The sequence below is a fragment of the Aphelocoma coerulescens genome, chromosome 3, assembly GCF_041296385.1.
Source record: "Aphelocoma coerulescens isolate FSJ_1873_10779 chromosome 3, UR_Acoe_1.0, whole genome shotgun sequence".
NCBI classification, from domain to species: domain Eukaryota; kingdom Metazoa; phylum Chordata; class Aves; order Passeriformes; family Corvidae; genus Aphelocoma; species Aphelocoma coerulescens.
Window position 1 is genome coordinate 79,812,011 of NC_091016.1, and position 24,809 is coordinate 79,836,819.

Genomic DNA, 24,809 nt, shown 5'->3' on the forward strand with positions numbered 1-24,809 from the left:
TTTGGGAAATTTCTACAAGGAACAACCCAGAGGGGAAAGAAAGGCATGTATGTAGTGAATTACAATTTTGTGTTTATTGATGAAAACTTGTACACATGCTCAAGACACATGCAACTTACCCAGGCAAAGAAACCAATTCTGGAATGACTCAAGAACTGAGGGATGGAGCATGTTGTCATAAGGACAAGCTGAATGAACGCCAGAGATCTTAAAAGGGGGATGAAGAGATGGTGGTGAAAATAGATAGTTGAAGTAGGGCTCAAAATAAGAATTCAAAATTTCAGAATGTGTTTCTTTTATGTATTTCTTGCTATCAGGCAATTTCTTTTAAATCTCTTGAAAGGCTTTTAGTTTGGACTACGTGAAAACTAACAGCTTTCTTCTGTTACCATTCAAGTGGAACCTTGAGAGTTGTTGCCAACCCTGCTGATGAAGTGATACAGATGCTGAAGTGTAGTTAGATGATGGAACTGTTATTGTTAAAAAAAAAAAAACAAAAACAAACCACTGGCAAAACCCCCCCGAACTTAGAAAATGCTTGAAGATTGAACTTAAAATGGTTGCAGATGCAAGCACTTTAAAGCTTTGATGCACGCTAATTCATTTCTTCTTTGCATTCACACTCTAGTCAAGATTATTTTTTTATTTTATGTTAGCATATCAGTTTATAACAAGAGGCTTTTTTTTTCTCCAGAGAAGAGCCACAGCACCAACAAAGTGAAGATAATGTACATACACCTGATTTTATATGTAATATCAGCAGTGTGTTTTGAACATAGAATAGCTCTTTTTGAAGCACATCACTTGAATTCCCTAATACATAAGGTGCTCAGATATTAATGATCTATTTAATAAGTATCTGTACTGCAGTTTGAGATGGGATCCAAGGCATAAAGATGAAGCTAAGAGTGATTATAAATTTGATTCTTTAAGAAAGACAATTGGGGCATTAATTATTCTTTTTTTTGCAAGTGTTTAATATAGTCACGCTCTGTGTTCCAAGCAGACTGACACCAGCTGCTCAAGGCTACTGTAAGTCAGGCCTAACCTCTGTAGCCTGGCTTTGGAAAATGAGGAGTAAGCAATCAATGTAGATGGAAGGCTTGTCATCAACTTATCAGGGATCATATGCATCCTCTGTGTCAGAGAGAAAAATTAGTTTTTTTACAGGCAGCATTCATGTGAACCATGAAAACACATCTCTACTCAAATAGCTTGGGGTTTCTTTACTGTCCTTTTTTATTTTCCCCCTACTTTCTAGCTTCTGCTCCTTACCTGGCATTCTTCATCTAGTCTTGAACCACCTGTTTTCAGTTGAAGTCTAATTTATAATGAAGTAAATTCATCCTGTGCATTAAATGAGGCATGCATGCTGTTGAAAAATAGTGTTGGAATATGGCAGACTGTATAAAGTGAGATAAAGTAACAGCAAGTGAAGCCTCAGGATAGTTTAATTTCTGGTTTAAATTTATTGAAACAGTACCATCATCTGTAAATAACTTCTTGTGTGTTTATTATGCAGTTAAGGTCAGCATGCTAGGCTTCTCTGGCACAAAATATTGAGAAGTATTGTGGTAATTCTTGTGTGAAACTTAGCAGATAACATATGGAAAAAACTTTAGCTGAACTTACTATAAAGTTTTATGGGTTTTCTTGAGTAGTGAAGTTCACAGTCCAAGTAAAAAGTTAATGCACAGGGGATTGTGTTGGTGGCATGTAACAGCATGCTGGAGTAGAATAAAAATCAGTCTTTCTCAGGTATAGGTAATGTATTCCCTTTGTTCAAGAAGTTTGAAATAATTTATGGGTAGTATGATTCTAGTCAAAGGCATTTTTAAGTGGCAGAGAAATCTGCTGTTTCTGGTGACTGACATTTATTTCTGCATACAAGCTGCAAGTGGACCATCATACTTGATCTATGAACTCTGGCTTAAATAGAAGAATATTGCAAGTGAGAATTCCTTGTATTCATGAATATGTTTAAGATTCGTCAAACAGATAAGAAATCCTTTCTTTTTTTTTTTTGTTCCTATGGATGGATACGCAAAGTAATCCAGAAAAAACCCCAATATTCAGTTATCTGAATGTCTTTTAGTTAGACTGTGACTGCTGTCTTCATTTAAAAATATAATGGTTATAAGAATGTTATCAGAAAAATAATAATGTTTTCATGAAATATATATCTGTAGTTTCATGATCCTGTGTTAGAATATAATTCTTCAGTGAATGGTTCAGAAAAATACTACACTATGTATATTAGGATTATATATAAGAATGAATTTTATTTAAGGTATTTATTAATAAATGCAAACCTTTCCTTTTGAAGGGAGCAAGTATATCGGAAATAAAGAAGCAGTACCGTGCACTATCCCTAAAATACCATCCAGATAAAGGAGGAGATGAAGTTATGTTCATGAGGATTGCTAAGGCCTATGCAGCGTAAGTTTCTTTTTTGCTTATGAACAAAGGGAATCATGATATTATGGGGAGAACAGCCTTTACAATAAGAACAAGGATGGCCTAAGCAGGCAGGAAAAAGTGTGTTCAGGTATGTAACAAAAGCCAAACATGTTTTCATGCAGTGTGTATTTGCTTTGTACAAGTTAGGAAGGATAATTTGTTTTGCACCTGTCAGAGTACTGTAAGGTGTTAGTTCTTTGTGTTAACTTTCATGTCAGCTAGGAAATGTGTTTCCAGTATAACACATATAAAATCTTAAAGATGGCAAAGGTCAAAATGGGTGTTGTGATTTTTAACCAGCCAACTCTGTGACAGCAGTTTTGAAGTGATGCTTAGAAAATAAATATGCTGTTCATTTTACCTGGTGGTAAAGCCAGAGTAAAAGACAGTACTTTTAACTCTTCCATCCAGTGAAAAGGATGTTTCATTCTGGATCTGACTGTTTTCTCTCAGCTCACCCCTGTCCTTTTCCATTTGTGCTTGCCTTGCAGTCCTGACTTTTTACTTGGTGACTGTGTCGTATTACCTGTGTGGTTCTTAAAAGCTGAGTCCTAGAATCTGCTTTTCCTCTAGAGTGTTTTATGGTCTTATCTCTTGCAGCATTTTTTTTTTTAGTATCTAAGAGATGTCTAATATTAGAATTTGGTATTAAGGAAATCAAAATACAGGCATTTCAATACACGGGTCTATCACAATACCAGTGGGATTCCCATTACAGGTACCTTAATACACTCACTGTCACGATGCTGATGGGAAGGCATGTGTGGCTTGAAGCCAAGTGGAGCCCATTGTTCTCTTGAGAATTCTAGTTGTCTGGTTTTTAAACTCTGTTGGACTGAGCCAGGTATTTACTCCCCCCATGCTGATGTGTCTCAAACTTGAGACATTCATACTTTTTTAATGCACTCAAAGAGAAATATTTATACCACCAGTTTATCCTCTCAGCTGTTGATAGGTTTTTTATGTAAAACAAAGGCCACCTTTGTGTCCCCTTTGTGCTGAGGTGGAGTCAAATTCTTTGCAGCAGATGTGCTGAGTCACTGTGGTCACGCAGAGCTTTGCAGCATGTCACTGTTGCCCATCCCTGCTGAGACTTCTTCAGTTATTGGGGTTTACAGGATCAGTCCCATCATCCCAGAACCCAGGAAGTTGGTGACTTCTGCCTTGAAGTCAGTTGTGTGTGTGGTTAACCTTACTGATTGAGAGCCCTGTTTGGGAAGAGGTGGGAAGGAGAACCAATACCATGCTTGCTTGAGCAGGCTGGAAATCATACTTTTTCTTAAACACATCTGTATCACTTTGAAAATCTCTTCAGTAGGAAATTCTGGTAAGCCTTTTTGAACTCCTGAAACATTTAAATTCTTTGCTTTGCAAGCCAGTACTCAAACAGTGCTGTAGTTCAGTACTTCAAACACTAGAGCAAGGGCCATGGCAGAGGTGTATTATGAGGTAAATGATGGTGAAGTTCCTTAGCCATGCTGTCTTGAAAGAATATAAAAGCTGCCCATTTGGTGAGTCTGCTTGTCAACAAATGGGAGACTTAGAAATGATCAGGAGAGGCCTGACTTTCACTGCATTTCTTACGTGAGACAAAATACAGTGAATGCTTGGTATTCTGTTTTCTAAAGCAGTATTCTCCTCCTAGTAACAGGGATTCTGTTGAGGTGGCATACAATTGCCAAAAAGCTGTCATTACTGAACAGGCACAGAAGCTGTAAGATTTAGGAGATGGTGTCCTATTAAATAAAAGAGAAATAAATTATGAAAGTAGAGATTTCCAGGAAAAATAAAACAGCGACAGCCAAACACAGGCTGTCAAAGGCTAAAGGTCTAGAATAAGATAAAGGCCCATATGGACTACTTCTGATCAATCAACTCATCTTCCATATTTACCTTCCTTCCTTCCAAAAAAAAAAGAAAAGTTTCAACCTTTGTCTTTCAAAATTTACTGTGCTGTAACCTGGCATCAAAAAATACTGTGTGCTGATGGGTATGCAGTTGCTGTCATGAAAGGGAGATGTGATTGTGCCATCTCCTGTGTGTGCATCTTCTGTGTCTGATTTCTTTTCCTGTCAGAGTGCTTAAAGAATTTGTGTATCAAGGAGGAATACAGCAGTATTTCCTAATATTTCCTGTTAGATTTCATACAAAAAAATAGCAGAAGCTGTTTAGCTTTCCAAACCACCTCTAAAGGATAATATGACTGCCACATTTTAAAGTTTCTGTTTGTTAATGATTTAGAGAGATGTTTTCTGTATTAACTTAATATCTCTTCTTGTAACTAGTTTAACTGATGAAGAGTCACGAAAAAACTGGGAAGAATTTGGTAATCCAGATGGACCACAAGGTAACAACTACGAATGACAGAAGTCCTGTAATCACTGTACATTGGGATGTGTAATATCTGATCAGTCAAGAAGCACTCAGAGCTTTATATAATAACTTTCTGCTGTGATTAAAGCAATGCATCTGACCAATTCTTTTCTTGTGAAGCTGGCTCTGGGGGGTGATGGCAGGGAAAGGCAGGAAAGAGTTGGCTTTCACAGTTCTCAAACTTCTTACTATGGTTAAAAAAGAAGGACTTTTTTAATTAGTTAGCTTCAGTAAATATCTAGAGAGACTTGCCAATATTAATGGAGGTATAAGCAAAAAATAGAATACTACTTAGCAGAAACTGATTTTAAACATTTCTTGGTATTTATGATCAAATACTAGAGATGTATATTGAAAAATTAAAAACTAGCCGTAGTGCAGTGAACACACTTGGAAAGGATGTACATAGGGATATTGTTTCTGGGCAGGTAGCTACATGAAAATAATCCTGATGATGGTGTGTCAAAGTTATACAGTAGGTGATCCAAACTAAACGAATTTAAGACTGGAAGTTAATAATTTTCCCCTATTTGCACCTGTGTGAATTGCTTGTAAAACACCTTAGTGATTGTTTAAGTGGCCTACTATGGAAAAATGTTGCATATTTCTAGCTGGTACTCATTACAGGTAGAATGGAAACCTGCCATTTGTTAGGGCAAGTTATACAACATATCTGTGTGGAATGAGTTACAGCCAGCTTGGAAATAATAAATGGAATTTGTAACTTAATTCTGAAGTTACAGGATGACATGAGGGTACTCTGTCATCTGTTCTGTAAATTCTTCTGAATTATATCCACCCAACATAGAGCATTAATTTTTAAAGTTAAAAAAACCAACCCCAGCCTTTGAACTGGTGTTTCAAAGAAATAAAAAAATCTTCCCTCTTCCTTCAAAAAAACAGCTTTGCCAACTAAATCACAGTCTGACAAAGGCATTTCTGATGCACTAAGGAGGTAGATCAGCTTCTTTAATCGCTGTGTTTTATAACGTAACAGATTTCTGTCAGCTCCTAGCTTCTAGTGCTTCCTTTGCTTGGCAAATAAGAGGTCTCTGTCCCTCTAGCTACAAAATACAGATAAAATCTTTCTTCAGAAATGCTGTCACAATATCAGCAAAATGTAAATTTTAATAGCTTTCCTATTAAAAAGCACCTTTTTGGGTGCTAAATTGTTTTTCACATCCATAAGCTACTCTCTTAGTGTTGCCAAGGCATAGGATTTGAAGTTAGGCAGTTGTGTAAGTGTCCTTGAATGGACCTGAAGCTGTGTCTTCAAAAGGAAACTCAGCCAAAACTTGAGAATTACAAAGCACGAAGATCCTTGCTTGGCTTAGTGATTGCTTTCACAAACCTAGGAAACTTTGGATTCCCAGAGGGCAAATTGAAACGTTTTTTGTCAGGGTAGCAATCAGGGTTTGTTTTGTGAGCGTTAAGCCTCTTGCTCTTCTGAAAACCCTACCTCAGACTACAGTGGAATTAGAATTCTCTGGTTTATTTCTAGACCTCTCATTGTTTGAGACATCTGAAGGGTGGGAGAAGTCCCTGAAATTTTCTCTCTCCCTCCTTTATTCCCTAAGCTTGTTCCACACAGAAGTGTGAGGGGCTTTCTAATTTAGTGAAATTCATCTTCTCTTTATTTATACATCTGTGGTGTAAAAACATGTACCCAAGCTATGTACTCTAGTCTTCTCGTTCTATATAGGCACAGGATGGATACAGTCCCTCACAGAGGTATTTTCAGGGCTGAGATGAAGCACATCTGGGGTTAGACATGTCCAGCCAAGTTTGATGTGGTACATCCCACGCTCTGTGCCCAGCACAGAGGAACAGGGAGCAGCATTCCTCTCTATCCAGCTGAGGCAGTGTGAGGCCAGAGGCAGGCAAACGAGTTTTTTGTATTTGCATGACTTGCTCCTTTACTAAAAGTAAATGCGAAATCATCTAAAGAATGTTTACAAACAGGTGAGAGGGATCTGGAGAGTTGTCTACTAAAAGCAGACTATCTGAAGGTAGTCTACTGAAAGTACCTTATGATTAAAAGCCTGTTTTCCCTTGGTATTTGCCAGTGCTTCAGCTCAGTGAGCATGAGTGGGGGGCAAGGAGACTCTCAGACCAGAAGAGAAAGAGCTTTTTTTACTGAACTACTTCTGTTTGTGGAATAGTTTGAAGCTACAGTCCTAAAGGTCAAAAATATTGTAGTAAACTGAAATTTATTCCATCAGTAAAAGACAGATTTTTAGTAGATTCTTCTAAAAATCCATCATCATTAACAGATAAGAGTCTGGAGACCTTCCTTCTCCAGAGCAAGGCATTTCCTGTAACTCAATGTGGTAAATTCATGGGGTATTATCTGGTTGAACTCCTAAGGTTGAGGTGTGGTCAGGCTTGTCAGATGTTTGGTAATTACAAACAGTAATTTTCAACTTCCAGAAGTCACATTCGGCTTGTGCATAGCAACTGTTTATCTGAATTGATGGCTGTCACAATCTGTTGGAGATAGCATCAGTATAGTGCCTAATTACATAGGGATCCTAGTCTGTCCTTATTTGAGGCATTGCTCCTCATGGACAGCTGCTAGTACTAAGGAAGGCATGCTGTTTTTATTTTAAGCGGGTCCATAAAGTCTTACTTTCTTTTTTCTCCCCGCTGGTTTCCTAGAACTCTTAGTACTGGGATAGATAGCGTTTGCAAAATTTAATTTGTTATCACCAGTGTCTGAAGACAAACTGTTCTATACTGTTCTCTACTCAGATCTGTATGCTGGAGATGTTAGAGATTCATGTCTTCTATTTTCTGTAGCCTAACTCCTTTTGAGTTGAGAAGTGTTCCTTTTTCTTTCTTACCAATCACACAAATTTGTACTGATAGAGGGTTTTGTGTTTACAGTTTACAGCTTAGAACATTTTGTTAGAGGGACAAACCAATAGAACTTCCCACAGAAGTTATTTGCTCAGACCATTTTCTTGCAGTTCATTTGTTTACTAAACTATATGTGTTTAAACTGCTGAAAACTCTGCAATGCAAAACTCATAAATCTTTTAACCTGTGAAATTTTATATATATATATATATATATATATATATACATATAAATATAAATTTTGCGTTTATTTCACTGCAATATGTTAAGCTAAAATATTTGGTATTTCAGGTGTTGGATTTAAGTCTTGTTATTTTATTGCATACTTGGTGTATTTCTAATTTGTTGCTTGATTTTGCTATATTTGTTAAAATTTTTCTTATTGAAGTAATAAACATGGTGGGGTTTTTTGTGGGTTGGTGATTTTGTTTGTTTGTTAGACATAATAAGACTTCAAAATATTGAAAAATCTTTCTTACAGTGAATTTCTTTTCTTTAATCCTGCAGCTACAAGCTTCGGTATAGCTTTGCCAGCTTGGATTGTGGATCAGAAAAATTCAATTCTGGTGAGTCAGCTTACTTAGCTCAAGATTTTAAGGTGAACTTTCAAGTGTTTTTGAAAAAAAAAATTTGCTTAATACTGCACATTTTTAGTCAAAACACGTTAATACTTTGGTCCAAATGCATATCTTCGAAGCAAATTTCAGGAGTCATAAGTATTAGAGTAGCTTAAATCTAACCTTTGAGAGTAAAGTATGAATATGTTTGGATGGATCTCATTCCAATGATAATGAGGTTCTGTTGTGGTCACCCCTGCTACAAAGTGAATGTTTGCTCTTGCAAGGAAATATATTTAGAGCTGTGTGCTGTGCTTCTGTAGTTCCGTTTGGTTTGCTAGTGATGCTCTAATCATACAGTATTTAAATGTTCTTCCTGTTGCATTTGCTGCTGCAAGGTATTTTTCTTAACCACTTGATTTCTTTTAATTGTCTGTCCACTGCATCACAGTTTAGCTGCCAACTTTTTAATTATTAAAGAAACTGACCTGTGACCATGCCTGAATCCTTTAAAACTGATTCATACGTGAATCACACTAAACTGATACTCCTTATTTAAGCCCTACCTAATTATATTACTTGTAAGTTGCTCTTCAGAAATAATGACAGCTATTATGCAGTAAGCTTGTGTTAATTTTTAGTAAGCTTGTGGTAGTACTACTTGACTGTATTTTAGAAAAAAAGATTAAACAAGAGTGGTATTAAGTAGCCACAGTATCTAATACAGTATGTTTTGCATTTTTTTCTGTAGGTGTTGTTTGTGTATGGATTAGCATTTATGGTTATTCTTCCAGTTGTTGTGGTAAGTATTATCTGATTGATATTCTACTCTCAGTAACCAAGTTGCAAACAAAGCTGTCTTAGACATTGGGTTGCTCATTCTTGCCTTTCCTAGAGAGCACAAGTGAGCTTTTTTTTAAAAGGTGGTGTTTTCTCTTATTATGAAAAAAGTATAGCTGCTGTAGAGTTTCCAGAAAAATGCAGTGCCATGATAGAGAGGGGATTGCAGGGAAAATACTAGATATCACAAGAATTGCTAAATTATGTAATTTGTCTTGTAGCTTCTTTTGCAAGAAAATTGAGGTGATGAGCTCAAGAGGATATTCAGTGGTGTTATAGTAGAGTCAAGACTGAGATGTCTCTAGCTGTTGGTGCTAGAATGATTACTGCAGGTGGAACAGGTGGTTGATTTGTTTTTTCCTGGCTGCCTTTGTTTTCATAACTTCAGTTTTTATTGGTCTTCTGTACACCATGAGATGTCTGCCCTTGAGATTGCTTTGTGTGAGGAATCAATTGCTAGGTGATTGTTACTTCAGGGCTCAGGTTTGCCCTACTGTATTGCTTTTGAACCATGTCCCTTATCCACCGATTGTGCATTTGGGGTATGGCATGAAGCAAGACTCAGAAAGCTGACACATGTTCTTGAGAAGATTTTCATTTGAAAAAGTGTCCTGAGGTCTTGGCAGCTGCTTGCATCATGTGCAGAGACTCAGAGAGACATTATCCCTTCCCTTTGAGTCTTTCTGTGTGATTGAAGATTCCGTTTAGAAGATTAAATGTGATGATTTCAACAAGCTGTTGAATAAAAAGTTTAAAATCCAGGGTGAAAAAATTTTTCATACCTTTCCCTTTAGGATTCAGTTGATGTCTGTTGATGCTTTTTTGTACGCACATACTTGTAGTGATTTATACTAGGTTTATCATAGCTCAAATGAAAGGAAAACAACCTTGCTATTGGTACAAAGAAATGTTCTGAGCACAGGAAAAATAGTCTGCCTCTTCTTGCTCCATACCAGATGTAGACTTGTACATTCACTTGTCACTGTAAATTTCTTTTATAGTCAATGAAGAGGAATAGTAATTTTTATGGAGCAAGTTATTTTATAATTTGATTTTAAAGTAGACATACAAGGTAATTCATGCCTTTAATGGGCCTGTTTCTCTTTCATGAATCAATGAAGTAGCCGAAGTTCCCTACAGTGTAGTCATCCTATGTTTGATGGGCATCTAAAATAAAGGAAGGCTACTTCCACCCTTTGAATCCAGATTAAAGAAAAACGAAAATACTGATAAGTGTTTTATAAGATCTTTCCAGACCTCCACTGACCTAAATAATGTCCTGTACATAAGGCAAGAGACAGGAGCTGTATTTGTAGAAGCAGTTAGGGCAGCCTTTTTCATGTAAATTTGGACTGGCTAGTTACATTTTTCTTCCAATAACTGTACTTGTACAAATATTTGATAACTATGGGATTATAGTTAATTTCTTAATGCAGAAAAACATTGTAGAAAGTTGTGTACTGTTTTGTGCCAGGGTTCATCTATTCATGGAGGAATCAAACCTAATTTATTAAAAAATTTGTTGGAGCTAGTCCTTGAGAATTTCCCAAATAATTAAGTAGATTGCAGAATTCTTACTGTAGTGGGGGAATTCACTATTATTAAATTAATCATAGTAAGCATCATTTACTACTGTACTGCTTGTTGCTCTTTGCTTACGGTAAACTTTACAGTAGATTAAGGAGTATCTTTGATGTGTTTTCTTATAGTAAATGAGCTTTGCTTACAGGGAGGAGTTTAATGAACAGATTGCAGTTTGTAACACAGCACACCATTTTTCTGAAAATATATTGGATGGTACATCCACTGTAGAGCGAGTTCTGTAATTTGAGTCACTGGTGTAATCCTGATTAGGCAATTATCAGAGTGTTGCTGAAGGTTTGGAAAACTTCTTCTGTCAACCTGAAGGTGTATGGCGTAATTCTGAAATTTACAGCAAGGGCCCCATGCCACCTCCAGATTCCCCTTCTGAAAAGCATTTTCTGATCAGGGGACTTAAATCACAATTTTGCAAATTTTGTCATAGTGAAAGAAATGTCTTTGTTCTCAGTTTGGTCTTGGTCTGCCTAAACTAGGTTTGAGTGCTGTGTTGCACTGTAAGGAGCTACCACATCATATATAGAAAGTGGTAAATTGAGTGAATTTACTGTTTAGTGAATTGATTAAAACAACCAGAAATAAACCAAGCAGTGTACATGTGTGCAGGTGTATATGCTGGGGGAAATTCTCTAGGCTAGAGGTCATTTATAAATGTTTAACATTAGATTCTCTCAGATTAATTTATCAGTGTGCTTTTAAAAGTTTGTGTCAGCAAATATTTTTTGTTTCCCTCTCCTTTCTGAAATTCAGTTAGCCTCAACATAGGCAAAATCAGTAGGGCTGAGTTACCTGGTTGTTGACTGCATGAGGTCATGCAGTATGGCTGTTTTGATGCTTCCTTGTAGCTGACATCAGTCTGTTCTTGTTGAATATTTCAGGGTTCCTGGTGGTACCGATCAATACGATACAGTGGAGATCAGATTCTCATTCGGACAACTCAAATATATACATATTTTGTCTATAAAACCCGGAACATGGACATGAAGCGTAAGTAAAAGGCATCTTGAACTGTGGATGTTCATCTGGAAGTGTCACTCTGGTGATGTTAAAATACTCCTATTTTATAAGCTTTATTTAGGTTAAAGTAATGCTTCTCATTCCTTTAGAGTGTTTTTAAAACTTAATTCAGTCACAGGCGAAGCATACTCTGTAAGAAGACTTAAATATTTGGGAGAAGGAGTTGTATAGATCTATATTTATGTCCATCGATACATTTAACAAAAAAAAAAAAAAGAAAGAAAAAGGGGTACTGTATGTTGGGAAAAACATACTGACCTGCCTGTAGCCCTCAGTGGCCAGTAGGAGCCAACCTCTCTGTGTTTTCTTCTGTTAGTGTAACAAAACAGGCTTTGGAGTTTTTTTAGGGGCTTCATACAATTTTTATGTGCATAAAAAATGAAATAGCATTTCTGGGTTTTTGATATTAGAATAGAGAGCTAAATTTCTCTTAAAAAGTTGCTATCAATTTCATGTTATTTTGTTACTTATTTGTAGCTTTCAATATACTTACTTTTCTTGTCTACTCCCTTATTTCAAAGGAATAATCCCCCCCCCCCCCCCCCCCCATTTTTCTGGGAAAAACTGTAGATGTATTATGTTGGTGCAAAATTGTATATTTCAGTTTGGGGGCTGGCATGGGCCTGAAGAATTGGCACAGTACTCCATAATTCTAGATTGGATTTAACTAGACTGCATGCTCAGAGCAATTGAAAAGCAGAATAGGAGAATCACCAAAACCTTCTAAAAGAGGGTTCATAAATATATTTTCTTACTCCTTTGAATTGTGCTGTTTTTCAGCTTTAAATTTGCTGGAAGGCTGCTGAAATCTGCTCTTGATCCATCCTTTTCCTACAGAGCAGAAATGCTCCGCAGATGATCCAAGAGGTGTAGGGGATGAGAGTATGGAAAGATGGTAGCCTTCTATTCACAGGACACATGGATTTGTGTGTGGGATTAGTTCAGACCGGTTTATACTCTGTCATACTCCTATGCTTCCCCTCTCCAGCTAGGTGAGAAAAGAGGAACTGGGATAGTAGGAGAGACGTTAGAAGTTTAGGAAGATCACTTTCTTTCTCCAGACTTGTCGGTAGTAGATTATTTCATATTGAACCTTGCTCAGAACCCAGCTTTGAGGCTTGCCTTGTGTCTCCTACAGATTGGTTAAAAAGTTAACTTTAGGTTTAAGTGGCCTTATTTAAGGACTTAACACTTTTAGGTAGTTATAGGATCAGAGGCAGTCAGTTTTTTCTGTTGAGGTCTGTTGTGCAGTCTGAATGAAAACTGAGGTGCAGCTGAGGTGGCTTAGACAAACCACACAGTGATCATGTAAGGCTTTTGCTTGGTTGTGAATGCCACTGAGGTGTGGTATATCAGTGTCAGCAAATGTAATCAAACAGGCTAGAGAAATGATGAGACAAATCTTCATGACTTGCCTTGTTTTAAGGTATTTTTTCAGGCTTCAGGACAAACTTTTAAAATTTCCTTTCCTGGAGATTTACAGTTGTTGATCTTAAATAATGGGAAGATATTTATAGTCATCTGAAAGTCTTCAATATGCTGTGCTGAGGAAGTGAATAGATAATGACAAAACAAAATGAAAATTGATGCTCAGTGAATTGACTCACTGTTAGTTTGAATTCACTGGGCACTGCAGGTAGGCAAAAATAACTTTGACTTGCTTGTAAGAGCACTTGTTCAAAATTTGAGAAGGAAGCTGGAGTGACTACTGGTGAAAAAATTATTTTAACTGGAGCAAATGATTCTGTGAGCTCTCTCTGACTGTCTATGGCTGAGGAGTCTGATGCGTTTATGAGCAGAAAGCTCACAATGAGACTAAAATATCCAGTTGTCTAGGGCTTTCATTTTAATTACACTACAGAATGTTTTGTGTAATATGGATTTTCCTAATCACATTAAGAAAAGAGCAGTCCATCATCTTTGTGCAATTTGTTTGCAGGATTATTTATTGAACTGCTTTTCTAATAATTAAAAGAATTTTTCTGTTGAATTTTCAATGCTGACTGAACAGAAAATCGAGTTGAAATTTTATCCTTCCTGCCTCCGTCTTCTATGCACATTGTCATGCTGCTGCAGGCACATGGATTGCTTAGAGGAATGGTTCTGTGAGCATGCAGAAGTAGTCAAACTGCTGTGCAGTGATGTCTGCTGGTCCTAATGAAGTCTAATTGTGTTTTTTTTGAAGACATTTAGTGTCAAATGCTGGACTTGATACCATGCGAGATTGAGCCTTGAATGATCTCTTTTGTCTTGTGCCAGACATTGATTCCTGCCTCCTTTGCCCTGTGGCAGTAGTAACTTATCCATTAAGTTGAGAACATGGATATTCATAATCATTGGGGGGAGGAATGGGAATAAGTTTTATGGCGGAAGGTTCTGAAGAAATCAGTTGGTGGCTTACGATGTTGACATTTTCTTTGTCTGACTCCAATTATCTTTGCAGGACTTATCATGGTTTTAGCAGGGGCATCTGAATTTGATCCTCAGTACAATAAAGATGCGACAAGCAGACCAGCAGACAACATCCAGATACCTCAGGTCAGTTATATCAAGAGATGTTTTAACTGACCCCTGCAAGTGAAGAGGGAGACGTTGCTTTTAGGTGACCAGCTGACAGAATTGAAGTCGAGTTCATAATTCTCTGGGCATTAACTTTGTAGGGAGGCAACTGTATCCCTTCAGGAATAGGAATTAGAAACTAGACTTGATTTAAACTTTTTTAAAAGAAAAGATAACATGAACTCTGCTAATGCTTATTTAAAATTGAATTGGTTTAGTATATAGGCTGCTGCGCTGGGCTTTTGGGGAGGGGTAAAGTAAATAGGAAATTAAAGTGTTGGTCTTTACAGATTTTGAGTATTGACATAAGGAGGTGATCACCATTTGATGTTCTTCTAAATCATTAACACAGATCTGGTAGAGTGTATTAACAGTAAAATAAAATGATTATCTGATGTCTGAATTAGTAATGTCTTTAAATATTGTAAAGATTCCTCCATGAATATCTGTTCCACTCTGGTTACCTTTTATATTCCTTTCCATTCAGTGTTTCCAACAGAGATGCCATAAATGCATACTGTGGAAAATAATTATTACTAGCAGAGTTTTAGGAAGTCTTATTTATCAGAAGCTAACACTTTGATTTTAAGAAGTTTAAAGCACAGTATACAAAATGCTCCAATGAAAATGTTTTGAGTTGGCAAAAAGAGGGGGAATTAGTCTCGCAGATTTAACCTTTGCATGCGCATGATTAAATTTTCATGTTTTAAACATGACCTAAACATAAGAGGTATCTCAGTCTGTTTTCTTTTACTTAATTTTCTTTGTCTCTTTTACAAATTCTTTATCATGTTGTGGACTTTATGAGTAGAAGATGAAATTGCAGTAAAGTGGGGTTTTTTAGCAATGGGTGCAAAAGCCTGGAAAAGATCACCTTGATCAATGGTTCTTCTCTCACGCTGTTGCCAGCACTGGCATTCTGCAAGCCCTTTTACATTTAATCATTCATTATTTAAAAGGCAGTCAAGCCTTCTGTAACCCTATCCTGCTGAGAAGCTGTTCCAGAACTTGCTGTTCTAGTAATTAGAAGTCTTGTTTGTGACCAATTTATATCCTTGGTTTTTATCATCACTATTCTGGAATCTAAATTATTCTTGCTGCATGTATCCTTATGCATCTGTAGACAGAAGCAATAGCCCATTAGTTATCTTTTTGTCTTTATTTTGCTAAACTAGAAAAGCTGCTGTCTTTCATTCCTGTCTTTTCCAAAAGACTCATTTCCCCCCTCCTGCTGTGTGCTGAATGGGGTACTGTTCCCAGTTGATAGATTTCTAAATTTTACAGTATTTTTTATCTGCTTAGAATTGTCCATAGTATTCTATGTTAAGTCTTAACAGTGCCTTAGTTGCACTACTGTCCTTGTATTTCTGCTGGGAATGACTTTCAGCATGCTCTTGTCCACAGCTGTTCTATATGGTGGTTTAGTACAACTAGAGTGGGATCAGTAAGTTTTTAGGATTTTCCCATTCTAGATATCTCTGTTTTTCAGCTAACAGGCCCCCATCTCCAATCTGTAGTGCATGACTTTGCATTTTATGACAGATTTTGTTCCCTTTCTAAAGGTCCGGTAATCAGTGTCATCTGGGGGTTTTTTTTCTGACTTTATGGCAGTACAGTTATTTGAAGCATCAATACAGAAGGGTATTGCTAATAACTTCTGCTTGTGTACCCTGCTTTTGGGGCCATGATCTTTGTTCCCATTTTTCACAAAGTTCTCTTTTCTAAGTTTTACTGCTCTTGGTTTGGGGTTACACCAGGATGTGCTTATAAGAAACTTCTTGTCAGAAGACCTTTTTTTCAAGTGTGGGGAAAGACTGGTCAAAAGTTGGTGTTGCTTAGCTACTGATACCCAAAGTTTTCTTTTTGTCTTGAGATTTTGGAATTTTTATCTCTCCTCAGGTAACTTTTTGACCTAAAAAGTGAAGCTTCTGGACTGTGTACTGATGTTACTTTGTCTGAGCTTCTGTTATTCAGACCTTGTTTGAGCTGTGGGTCTTGGCCCTGTGGGGGTCAGGAAAGGTCATCCTGAATAAAGAACACCACGCTTTTTTCAAGTTAATGTGGTTTATAAACAAGTTAAAATACTTGATCTTCAGCCTACTAGGGATTTCAGGCTTGTAAACCTCCTTCCTGTTTTACCTGGAATTATTCCTAGGGAAGTTTACTTAGATGTGTGAAGTTTAGATGTGAAGTTTACTTAGAAGTGTCTTAGATGGGTGAAGGTTCTCAAGGTGATGCTGTTGCTTGTGTATATTAGGTTCAGTGTAAGTGCCTTAGAAATATGATTGAATCTAGTAAACCTTGGCAATAAAATTAGATATTAAAAATACTTATCTGTCAATACAAATTTACTTAACACTACATAAGACAAGTTTCTTGAATGCAAATCTTTATGACCCCCTTGTTCCCACATTGAAAAAAGGCATATAAAGACACAACTTTCTGGAGCTGGGTTTTAGATAAAAATGGCTAACGTTCACCTCTACAGAAATTTCCAAGGAAAAGTTACTTAAACTCTTCCTTTTGCGAACACACGTTTTTTTCCCTTGTGAACTGTTCTCCTGTATTTGCTTGTCTTTAGCAACAAAATAGCTGTTTGTGTTTTAACTATTTTGTTTTAGCTAATCAGAGAAATTGGTGGCATAAATTTAAAGAAGAATGAGCCTCCTCTCACCTGCCCTTACAGTCTGAAAGCCAGAGTTCTGCTGTTGACTCATCTTGCCCGGGTGCAAGTTCCTGAGGTCCTTGAAGAAGGTACTGGCTTCTCCCCTAATCGGATATTACTGGGAACAGAGCAAGATGCTGCATGCTACACTACTTTTGATTCTTGTCCTATAAGGAGTTGAATGGATCTCTGCTCAATAGTCTCTATGCAGGCTGCTTAGTTTTTCAACTCTAATGACCCTTTAGAACATTTACTTAGCATTTACTCGCTCTCCTGATAGCCCTGCAATACTGATATTTTACTTTTTAATGCTTTCAGCTGCAGATATGGCTTAGATAAATTGTTTTTGGTCTTTGTAATAGAATAAAAAGTTAAACGTGAAGTATATTTGCTTTTCAGAGCAAAGAAATCCAAGATCAGCATAATGCTGCTCTCTATAGCATTTCCATGTGTATTTATTTTTGGAGTTTTTTAGCCCAGTACGTGAAGTAAAGATGACAAGATTAGAACTTTAAATATCAGTTACCTGTGAGCTTCAGTTTGTGTTTTGGAATTTTTCATACTTGTATTCAAACTGAAATGTTTCTAAATGCATTTCTTAAGTTTCAGTCATGAAAAACATAGTTTTAGGCAAAGTTGAGAAGTTCTACATTTTAATGGAAATTTAAAAAAAAACCAAAAAACCAACAAACTAGGGAAGATGCTTTTCTTAAAATTTTTCACTTTCTTTCAAAAGAAAAACAATCAGTTTTAAAAAGTAATGAAAAATGTCTCATCTTTCCTTAGTTACTGTTTGTATTTAGAACTTCACAGAACTGCATTCAGAAGAAGTTGGTACTTTACAAATAATGTTTTTTGCAGAACTGGTGATTCACTTAAAATTAAGAATTCTGGTTTTAACCTGTGATTACCTAAAGAATTCATGCAGTATTAATATGGCTGATAAATTGTCTATGCCATCCTGTTGCGTCTTTTTAGATGGACCTAATAAGTGTTGCTTCATTTGGTGTGGAAGCTGGTGTACAAAATTTGTTTTCTCTTAGAACTTGCATTTACTTGTTTTTTTTAAAGGAATGTTACAGATGGATACATCAGTGAGAATAAAGTGGTGTTTTTGGTAATATAAGAATGAATAGAAGTGAAGACTATGCCATTTAATGGTCCAGTTCATGTGAACTGTCTGATTGTTTTTCCTAGAAGTAGTACAGCACAATTGCAGCCAATTATATCTTGCAGATCAGCAGTTTATCCTTAAGAAGAGTCCTGCACTACTTCAAGAAATGATTAATGTGATCTGCCAACTAATAATAATGGCTCGAAGCAGGGAAGGTAAGAAAAGAAACTGTATAATTAAACCCAGTAAATATGTTTCTTCATTGTGATACTTCATAAACTCTTTGATTCTTGTGGGAAACTTAACCTGTGATATTTAGAAATGCCTAAATGCACTTTTGCTCTTTTTACTGTAATGAGAGAGTTCTCTGTTTTGAGGATTGAAATGCTGCTGCTGCCAGGCTTTGCTCTGAAATCCTGGGTATGTGTGTACTGCTTGTAATTTTTTGCAATTAAAGTTTCTCCTTAACTGCATTTGAAAACCTTTTCTTGAAGATGTGGTTCATTTTCAGTAGCAAGGCATTTAGCATAAGACTTGTGTTCTTTCCATTTGCACTGTTACAGTTTTTTCTCTCCTCTTACGAGTGTTTCTTGTTCTTTAAATCATTTCTTTGCCATTATTTCTTTGTATGTTGCTCATATTTCTCCGTTGCAGAATGCTATGCTCTTTAGCCTGCTGTGTAGTTTTGTTCTGAACTTGTAGGGGCAGGTGCTTAGCTGTAATTGCCATAGAAATTATAATTTAATTGAAATATAATATTTAAGCTTTTATCTTTTCACTGTAAAAAGGCAATTACTCAGTAGATGCTTCCTTGCAGTATAAGGAAGCAAAGACTTGCATATCATTCATTTATTGCACCAAACATAGTCAAGGCATTTTTTAATGTCAAACTGGTGACCATTTTTTTGCTATTGAACAATACTTACTGTTTAATCTTTACTAGACCAAAACTCTTTTAATGACCACTGATAGCTTCCTAGTAAGAATGGTTTTGGGAAAGATACTTCCCAGAACTGTTGCAAGTGGTGCTGGAAATTGTGCTCCATAACAAAATAAAGTGTGAGAGGGGATATAAGCAGATAAGGATGTTGTGTGCTAGCTTAGATTTTTAAAATTTGGATAGTATTTTATAAAAAATACCTGAACCTCTGAGATACTGTAAAATAGTTCAAGGCTCTGAAAAATACCTTTTAAGATAGTCTATGTATATATTAGTCAACTAACAAATAGTTGTTTTCTCTTGTGCATAATGAAACCAAAATAACACAGGCAGAAGATTTTTTCATGCAACAGAACCGGCAATCTTTGAAAAATGAGGAACATCTATAGTTCTTCTTAATAAAAGCTGAAATAGGATATGGAACAGAGTGCATAGTATACTTTGCAACTTAAATGACCTTCAGGAAGCTGTATTCTTCTCCTCTAGTTCTGAATATACAGAGAGATACTTTCTTAATTTGACAGTAAAATGATTATTTATAGATGTAGTGTTCTTAAAAAATTGCTTTGAAGTTCCAGAAAATTTAGATTTTAGCTTAAATTAAAACTAAAAAAAGGAAACAGTATTTTGAAATACAGTGGTGTAAACTTATTTTCCATTAGCATGTGAAATGGTTATTTATAAACCAAATCTGAACAAGCTCTACTACTAACAATTTCCAGAGATTGTCATTATCTCTTCCAGCCTCAAATCATTTCGTGAAAGCGGAAGAGAATTTATAGTTGGCATTATGTACAGTAGAAATTATTTCCCTAGATTTGGAAAAAAAGTAGGTATGTATCATAGGTATAGTTGGGGAGTTGTCTGGTGTTTCTCTAACAGCTTTTCTCAAAAATATTTTCCAAAGTTTGAAAGTGGCAGTACCCAGAAATTTGTACCAAACAAACATTTCCGCTTGCTTCCGTGCCAGTGCTCTGAGCACATGGTATTAAAGAGAAGGTGGTACCCAACAGTTGCCCATTAACAGCCAACAATAATGAAACTGGGGATTTCAAGGTAAACAATTTCAGAATTTTGATCTTTGGTGTAAAGTTGAGTCACTGCTTTTACTACTTACTGCTTAGCAAATGTAATGCATTGACCCTGTTTTTGATGACTGTGCACGTAGAGAGAACTGTCTCGCCCTGGGAAACAACTGGAAATTTTAAAGGTGGCGTTGGTTTGGTTTTGTGTTACATTTTTTTTAAGATGAATGAAATTGAAGTTAGGTGTTGAAAATTTTGAGAGATTGCTTTGCTTAAGTTTGTATTTGTCACCATAATTTTAAGTGGCTTAAAACTTAACTGCAGTTGGTTTTGGGGTTAATTTTCACTTTAATCAGCCTTGACACAGTAATTAAAATGATCACATGCTATAATTAGTCATAGATTTTCAGCAGTCCTGATCTGTGAAAGTACAAAGGTGATAGCAAGTGTTAATACTATCTAAAGAAATATTTTGGGGACAAATTGTACTTCGTGAAACCTGAATTGATGGTGGGATGAGGAGTCTCATTTTGTGTTGCATTTATGCCTTTCAAATACTCTGAAATGTTTTTGTTATTATTATTGATGCCATGAGGATTTTTTTGCCTTTTCTTTTATACCCCTTTTATACTTTTTTACAACTTCTGTATTCTTAGTGTTTTTAACCTACATTCTTAGACTTGTTTGTCAAGTTAAGAGACTAAACATTTTAGCAGCTTTGTAGTTAAGGATCAAAATGCCCCCAAACACCAAGGTCCTCTCCAAAACACATTTTGTAAACTAAGACAGAACCATCCAGGGGAAGGCTCCTTGGGGAGGGGGGCTCACTTGAGCCTCTCATTGGGGAATCTTTGATAGATATGCTAATTAGTAAAACCTGTAATGTTAGACCAGATTTTTTGGGGGTGTGCACTGCAGGGTGCATTAAGGTGCATTCGACCTGGATGCGTGCACCTAAGGATCCTTAAAATAAATACCAAGGTAAAATCCCTTTTTCTCTTCTAACAGTGTTTGATTCTTGATTTTAAGACCAGGAAAAGGCATCATTATAAGCTTAATGTCTACAGCAATTCATGCTTACCTTGTAATCAGGTCTTTTGAAGAGAGACACTTGGGATGAATCTTCACAATCTTGGCACGAATCTTCACAATCTTGGCACTTAGCTTTGCTTTGTGCCATCCCTTGCTTGCATCCATTTTTTTGTGGCAATTTTAACTGATACCTGAGAACCAGCAGGTATAAATTATTTTCATGGCGTCCTTGAGATCATCCTTAAGTATGATAAGTAGATAGGTGCCTTGCCAAGTGAAGTGTTTGCTGCCAAAAACATGGAATGGGCTCCACTAAGTGTCTCCAGAAGTTGAGCGTCAGTTCAGCTGTCCAGTCCAAGCACATTCCTTAATTCAGGTTGGAAGCTGTAGTGTAATGAAGAGGTTGTGGCTTGACCTAGGTATATGCCAGTCCTTCACAAGCAACTAAAATGTGCATTAAAATTTGTGATTGACTACTTAAATGTCATATGTTGGGTCTAAACTGAAAGAGGGTGCGTTTAGATAAGAAATTCTTTGCTGGTGAGGGTGGGGAGGCACTGGAACAGGTTTCCCAGAGAAGTTGTGGATGCCCCATCCTTGGAAGTGTTCAGGGCTGGGTTGAATGAGGCTTTGAGCAACCTGGTCTAGTGGAAGGTGTCCCTACCCAGGGCAGGGGGTTGGAACTAGATGATATTTGAGGTCAATGCAAAGCATTTTATGATTCTGTATTTTTGGTCAATTTTATAACCTTAGATTAAAGGTCATCTTGTATTGTGCAATTTGACAATCAGAAGCTGTCAAAATAGGTACAGCAATGACATTAATTTTATGGTAGGGGCATTTGGAGGATGTTAAAAGCTATGCTGTGCTCAGGTCCAGTCTCAGGGAGTACAAAGACCCTGTGTTATTTTCAGGAAACCAAAATAATACTTTCCAACTTTAAAATATTTTTCTACTGTCATATAGATGACGAGTCAATCCTTTAAGAAAGAGAATATTTTCTACTCTCACTAGTGCTCTGTGGTCTCAAAGCTCTAGATGAATTTCCTGCAAAAGTCAGTTTGTCAGAGATTATTTAGGATTCTTTTATTGACTTGGTTTGCAGTGTGTTTTTTTAACTTAAAAAAATCCTGTGACTTGCTTAGCAGCAGCAGCCAAGAAAATTACAGGGGAAGTGGAAGCTGGATGAAGTGGAAAGTGAATGTGGTGTTATTTGGTTGGGACATTAATCTTTCCATTACTACTTTTTCTTTAAAGGTCAAAGTTACATCTTTCTTAGTTACCTGTCTAGCCAGGTAGTTCCATTTGTGTATTATATTTCTCTTTCCATTGCATATAATTGTCACATGTCCTTCCATGTAATTTGATTTGATAGCTGATGATATTTATAGCTTGGTGTAATTAGTGAAGAAACAGACAATTTGAAGGGGAACGGGGCAGGTGAAGCAGAGGGAAGAGTGATCTTTCATGTGCAGTTAATACGCCCTCATAGCTGCTTAGAAAATTGCAGCAAGATAGTGAGTGGTGTAAAGGAAGCAGCAAGCATACTGAATACACCAAATTCATGGGGGGGTTTTTTTGGTCAAACTTATTACCTTTTCATATTTCCTCTGTTAAATGTTCTAAAATTAATTTAAACTTGCTTTTTATCAAAATGCAAGGTAAGTGTTTAGCAGTTGTAGCTTTGGTACCCTTTTGTTCAGGTGCAGGTTATAGCCTGTCTGCCTTCTCACCCAGGTGTCAGCAATCCTGCTTTTATCTGCATCTCTCACTGCCTTGACAGCATGGTCAGCTGGGTCACACAGCCCTAGCAGAGTGGCCACAGTCCTTCTGACCACTGGTCTAATCAATCTCTTGAGAGATACCTCTGTGCCCCTGTTGTAGTGTCCCAAATACACATATTTGTATACATATGTATCTGTGTATGTACCCAAAGATACTTGTGTTCACACATTTATATGTTTATGTGCAGAATATACCTGTAACAGTCAAGGTAGTCAAAGGCTGATTGTTTCTCAGAAAAGATTTTAAAGTGTAGGAGAAAGCATAGGGATTCTTAAATGAAATAGCAGGCATCATAAATTGCAGGTGCCTTCCATAATACCTGTTGAAAATTGCCTTCAGTTCTTTGATGTGCCACATATAAGTTCAGAAAAAGATTTAAGTAACTTAAGTTCCTTTTGGCTCTTTGAAGAGGATCAGAACTTATTTTTTTGTTTCATGGTAAAGCATTGCCTGTTCTGGACTTGCAGCAGCTCTTGAGCTGGAGGGGAATTCTGAAATGAGTTCTCTAAACAGGGTTTATGAGAAGTTTTATTTATGAATGAATGGTTGTCAACATTATGTTGCAGTTTGTGTCTGCTTTGCTTTTTCATTTCTTTGCAGATGTGATGAGTATTAAATTACTAAGTGTTTTGTTTTTTTTTTTCCTTTTGCTCTGTTCTGGCTAAGACTTTTTCTCCTTATAATCATTTTAATTATGATAAGAGTGTAGGCCTTTTTGCACTTTGGAATATGAAAAGAATTGTAGGCAATTTCTAAAAGAAAAGTCAAATAGGTGTTTGCTCAGACACCCCTTTTAACCATTAAAGTTTATTTATAAAAGTCATGCATTTCATATTTTTACAGCTCTTCTTACTGCCTTCTAACATAATATAGTCTGCTTAGCTTGAATTATAAATATAGTTTTTTCTTGCATGTGGTAGGCTCCTACCTAGTATCTTCATTTCTCAAGATGAAGATATTATAAATAATGTATTATGTTGTAAAAGATTAATGATAAACTATATTAAATTATATGCTAAACACGTTATACAGACACACACATACATAAAGCATACAAATTTTGTTTGTTTTGATGGTGCATTTTTAAAACTGAATTGGAGTTTTTGTCTATAATAATTACATAGATATATTGTGCAGTTGTTGTTCCCTGAGGCAATGTTAGATGGAAGTCTCCCTTAGTGTTCAGCTGTGACATCCTAAATAGAGGGAAGAAAATGTCTGCTGGTCTGTGTGGCTGGAGTGAGAGCAAAAAGGCTGCCCAGTTAATTATACTGAACATTTTAAGATGTCTCTTTCTTTTGCTTTGTGGACTGGAAATAAGGTTTTCTGTAATACAAGTATACATTGGAAAAGCATAAGAAGAAAAAAAAATTAAAAATTATGTGTTTTGTTTCATTCTCCCCAAGAAAGGGAGTTCCGTGCTCCATCTTTGGGATCTTTGGAAAATTGCATGAAGCTTTCCCAGATGACAGTCCAGGGACTTCAGCAGTTCAAGTGTCCCCTCTTACAGCTGCCTCACATTGAAGAGGACAATCTTAGGAGAGTTTCCAATCATAAAAAGGTATAAAAATACGAATGCTACTGGGTAACCTCTTAAAATGCTGTCTGCTACTTCTTTTACCTATCTGCGGCTAAGGAAGCAAGGTCATGAATTAACTAAGAGAATAAAAATAGATTTATTTTTCAGGAATTCAATACAATACTCCTAGGTGTTCTGTCTACTTTTGGTTTCTTTAAAGTCCATCTCAGTTAGGAGGTGGGGATTAAGATCAGAGATCTGGTAAGTGTAAATAGGTGTAAAAGATCATTCTGTGGTGACTTAACAAACAATAGGAACAGTTTCTTTCCTATTACAATTTACTATCTACTATTTAATATTCTTCCAGAATGTGTGGGGAATATCCTATTGGGACTTTCTTTTTGGGGAAGGGGGGGTGGGGGAGGGTTGTTTGGCTTTACATTGTTCTTATTCTACTTTGATAGA

At 36.5% G+C, this 24,809-nt stretch overlaps 1 protein-coding gene across 1 annotated transcript in view; it reads left to right on the plus strand.

The window, feature by feature from the left end:
- SEC63 (SEC63 homolog, protein translocation regulator) overlaps positions 1–24,809 on the plus strand; it is a 60,017-nt gene that overhangs the window by 20,121 nt on the left and 15,087 nt on the right. Inside the window, exons 4-12 of the mRNA XM_069011029.1 lie at positions 2,327–2,439; positions 4,746–4,807; positions 8,200–8,258; positions 9,001–9,051; positions 11,567–11,675; positions 14,149–14,243; positions 16,886–17,018; positions 18,166–18,258; positions 24,232–24,386. Coding sequence (XP_068867130.1) covers positions 2,327–2,439; positions 4,746–4,807; positions 8,200–8,258; positions 9,001–9,051; positions 11,567–11,675; positions 14,149–14,243; positions 16,886–17,018; positions 18,166–18,258; positions 24,232–24,386 — 870 coding nt within the window. The remainder of the gene's footprint in view (positions 1–2,326; positions 2,440–4,745; positions 4,808–8,199; positions 8,259–9,000; positions 9,052–11,566; positions 11,676–14,148; positions 14,244–16,885; positions 17,019–18,165; positions 18,259–24,231; positions 24,387–24,809) is intronic.